At 33.6% G+C, this 4566-nt stretch overlaps 1 protein-coding gene across 1 annotated transcript; it reads right to left on the reverse strand.

Moving 5' to 3' along the window:
- Positions 1-145: 145 nt before the first annotated feature.
- LOC105622891 (T-complex protein 1 subunit epsilon) lies at positions 146-3076 on the reverse strand. The gene is made up of 6 exons (XM_012204301.1): positions 2969-3076; positions 1949-2373; positions 1667-1859; positions 1321-1590; positions 811-996; positions 146-475 (listed from the first exon to the last, which is right to left on the reverse strand). Exons 1-6 carry the CDS (start codon positions 3074-3076, stop codon positions 146-148), a joined length of 1512 nt encoding a protein of 503 aa, XP_012059691.1.
- Between the last annotated feature and the right edge of the window lie 1490 nt (positions 3077-4566).

The following is a 4566-nucleotide window of genomic DNA, read 5'->3' on the forward strand; positions in this document are numbered from 1 at the left end:
ATACACACACACACACACACACACACACACACACACACACACACACACACACACATATATATATATATAATATATATATACCATATATGTATGTAAAAAAGTATACAATATGTATAGACAATATGTAAAGATTAATACGTAAAGATTAATACATACTCGGTGTGCCTCGATTTAAACAATCGATTCCAAGAGCGGGATTGTTGTCAGATAATTGACGCGCTTTAATCTCCGCTATAGTATCTACTGGAGAAAGGCCTGAATTTTCCGCAAGCGCCATTGGAACACTCTCCAAAGCTTCAGCAAAAGCACGGAAGGCATATTGTTCAAAAGTGCCAATTTTATCAGCTTGTGCCATGCATGCCAGTGCGCAAGATATTTCCGCCGCGCCTCCACCGTAAAGAATCCTGCTGTCTTTTACTACATTGCGTACAGTGCACAATGCATCATGTAATGATCGTTTCGCTTCTTCGATAATCTATAAACACATGAAAATAATATCATATTCATTACAAATTCTAAGAATTATGTGAATGACATAAATAAGTGTTGCATCACAAAAAAATAAGTCCAATTAATAGAGACTCAATATATAATAAATTCAATTAACAGAGTATTGAATAATTTGTATAATTGCAATGCACTACTATTGCAAGGTGTCTGATCAGTTATGTACATTGGATAAAGTACTACTGAAATTCTCCTTGCATAGAAATTATTAGGCGTGTTCAAGTTGACAAAGCAAGTTGAGCAATTGAACATGATTGAATCTTATATATAGATCCAATCAATCACATTCAATCACTTGCATACCATTTTGTTGCCGCCGCGAATGAAGATCGTCACAGCGCGAGAATTCTTGCATTCTTCGATGACTAGCATTCGATCCTTTGTTGTGCCAAATGTTAATTCTCTGACAACACCAGCATGGCCAAGTTTTTCTGGTGTCAATTCCTCGAAGCGAGGTACAATGCGTCCACCGGTTGCAATGGCAATTAGCTGAAAAGAAGATTTGATTTCCTTAAGTATTTAACGTACAAAACGCATAATACAACAAAAAGATTGCTATTATTTCAGGTCTCATAATCTTTGGATCATTGGAGCCACCACGAGAGCCAGATCACCAACTACCCGATTTTGAAAGCTTTTATTTTTTCTCGAAAATTAATATAATATTAATTTACAAGAAAATACAAATACTTTCAAAACTAAGAGTTAGTTCCCCAAACTTTCGCACCTCCTCTAGCGCTTTTTTCTCATCATTAAAGCACATTGCTATGAAAATAATTTAGAAATTAAAGAAAAATGGAAGACATTACTTACTTCAATCTCTGGACCGCCAACCCATCTAACCGCAGGCAAATTATTTTGCAACAGGAGATGGTTGGCTTCATCGTCAAAGCCCCATTGACAAATAGCCAGGGTCGTACCAGCATCTTTAACCTGCTTTACCATTTCCGTAAACTTTTCACGCTCGTAATCGCGCAAGGCTCTATAATCGTCGACTGATGTGACATCCAACTTATGTTTTGTTTTGGGTTTTGGTGGTTCAAATGGACAAGTCAAGATGGCTAATTTGACATCTTCTAACCTCTATAACATTATATAGAGATTAAATATATAACTTATTAATTATAATGTCCAACATGAAATATTTTCCGAACTTTACTTTAGGCATTTGTGGATGACTAAAGTCCTTGTCGACAACCACTCCACGTACTAAAACAGTATCTTCCAATCTACCACCGACTTTTCCTTCTATTTTGATTAGCTCAAAATTAACATCGCGAGTAACAGGATCCATAACTGCCAATACAGCTTGAACAGCTATTTCTGCCATCTGTCTATGATGCTTGTTAATGCTGCAATACATAAGAAAATTGTATGAATAAAAAAAGAATTACAAATAATTTATAAGCAATAAGAGAGCAATAAGAGAATACTTCATTACATTTTTGAACCTAATGAGGTCATAGCTATGTCAATGTAAGGCTCCAAATTCTCTGGAGTTCCCTTGAAATCTTCTGTTATTGTCTTGAGATGCTCAGTCGAACATTTAGCTGCAAATTCAAAACCATCAGCGATTCTGATCGGATGAATTCCCTTGTCTAGCAACTGTTCAGCTTGTTCTAAAAGTGCACCAGCTAATACAACTACTCCAGTAGTGCCATCGCCAATCTCATCATCTTGAGAGTTTGACAATTGGACCATCAACTTGGCAATTTCATGTTCTACATCCATATTTTTCAAAATTGTTGCACCATCATTAGTTACAGTAACATCTCCATCTGAATTTACCATCAACTTATCCAGTCCCTTGGGTCCTAAGGATGTTCTAAGGATGTTAGCAACATTGCGTGCTGCCAGAATGTGTGACTATAATCAAAGAATTTCAATATTTCCTGTATTTAAAACTCTAATTCATCATACACGTCAATTTTTTATTTAACAAATTAATTTCATAATTTAAATATTAAAATTACACATTCTCTTCGAATTTAAAATAAAAAAAAATACTTGAAAATTTACACATATATCTCTCATGGAATAAATTGTGGGTTTATAATTTCGTAGCTCTTTCGCAATATCTATCAAACTATGGATCACCTTATATGGTCACAAAGACTCCAAGGTCTCTTAAAGAGAAACTGATATATTAATCTGGAATCTCATCCACCATTCTTAAGTTATAAGTCAAAATCCAAATAAACGAGAGAAAAAAAATCGCTTTTGTACACTCTAGCATGAATATTTCACTTTATTCATTTCCAAATCTTAAAACATCGCCATTACTGTTCACACGTGGTCGAGCGTCTTCACGTATTTCTCGTCTGGAGGAACCATAAAATGGAACCTCGGCGACGCGTCGACGAGACGTCGATTACGTACATACATTCGCAAGAGAGACTTACGAATTGACGTAAGAAACGAAACAGAAAAAACGCGAATGCGAGGTTTGTCGCCATCTCACCTTGATCGCATCATGACCGGTAAGGCGTTGCTGTTTCTCCTGATTACGGATAATAATGAAGGGCCGGCCATACTCGTCAAACGCCACTGTTCCGGGTATAGCAGTCATCTTGATGACCTGGCGTGATCCCAAATGGATCGATTATTTCCTCACAAAACGGCCGTTCTCTCCAACACCAACGGTTTTCTTGATGATGTGCTGCAATATAAGCGCTGCTTGCAAATCGATGCAATCGGAACAACGTCATCGTGGAGAAACGAATCTCGCGCATGCGTGATTGCGCAGTTTCGTCTCGTTCCGTCAGTTACGTATACTATTTGCTAAAATGAAGGATGTCATGAGAACCCTCGTGGAAAAGGAGAGAAACATTAAGTATAAAAGAATGTTAAGTATAAATATAGAAAGTATATATTTTAGTATAAGGAAGAATATATTATTAATCTTGTAAATCATCAAATAGAATATTGCTGAATATTTCTGTAGTAAAATTCTAATTATTAATATAATTATGATAAAGAAAAATAAAAATTATTTACAATGTAACAAAAATATAATTGCGTTAAAATATAAAATTTACTAGCTGTAATTAAATACAGAATATTTTTTTACATATATCAGTGATCTTTATATAATTGTGTTAAAAAGAATATTATTATATAAAAGAATATATATAAAGAATATATATATATATATATATATATAAAGTTGTACTAAAATTGTAATTATTAATATTAGGATAGAAGAAAAACAAGAACGGAGAAAAAAGAAAATTATTTGCAACATAACAATAAATAAATAATATAAAATTTGCTAGCTTGTAGTCTTAATTGCGTAATTAATAAATTTCTTTGCTGAATACTTATGTATATAATATCATAATGCAATATTTAGCATACAGCACTTAATATATATTTAAACGTATTATTAACGCAAACTTATTGCAAAATATTAGTTCATGGACTCCAGGAAATGTTCTGTATAGATCTTAGCACGAGTCTGTTAAAGTCCATGTCCGACATATAATTCACGCGCATGAAAGTCCCGCTCGAAGAGATTCTTCTAATCCGTAATAAAGAAACAGACCAGAACCAAGAGACAAACAAGCAAACAGACCAATCGTGCAAAGCTCATTCATTTCATTTTTTATTTTAAATTATGAGAACTGTTCTTTTTTTTTCGAAAAAGAAAGTTCTGATTACACTGAGAGAAATCTGAAAGAGGATCTTTTTCCTGTAATCGCAAAATGCCGCCGCGCACTACTGCCCTCTGAAGAAGTGGATATAAACTACACAATATCCATTTTTTTTTGCGGTATTCCTAATGGAAATTTAAATCGCTGAAATCTTCGAAATAACTATCTATTAAATTAATAGAGATTTAAATTTTTCTCTGCCTGTATTAATAGTTAGATAGTCAGATGTTATATTTAAGATCATCTTAAATATATATTAAGTACAATCTTAAGATGTCATGAACCAATCAGAAAATCGTATTAACAATTATGTTTTTTAACTCATTTTTAGCTCATTTTTATCAAATATAATTATTAGTATGTAAGTATGTCCCAAAGTCTCTACAATTATTAGCAAATTATAGAA

Source organism: Atta cephalotes (assembly GCF_000143395.1).
Source record: "Atta cephalotes unplaced genomic scaffold scaffold00049, whole genome shotgun sequence".
Taxonomy (NCBI): domain Eukaryota; kingdom Metazoa; phylum Arthropoda; class Insecta; order Hymenoptera; family Formicidae; genus Atta; species Atta cephalotes.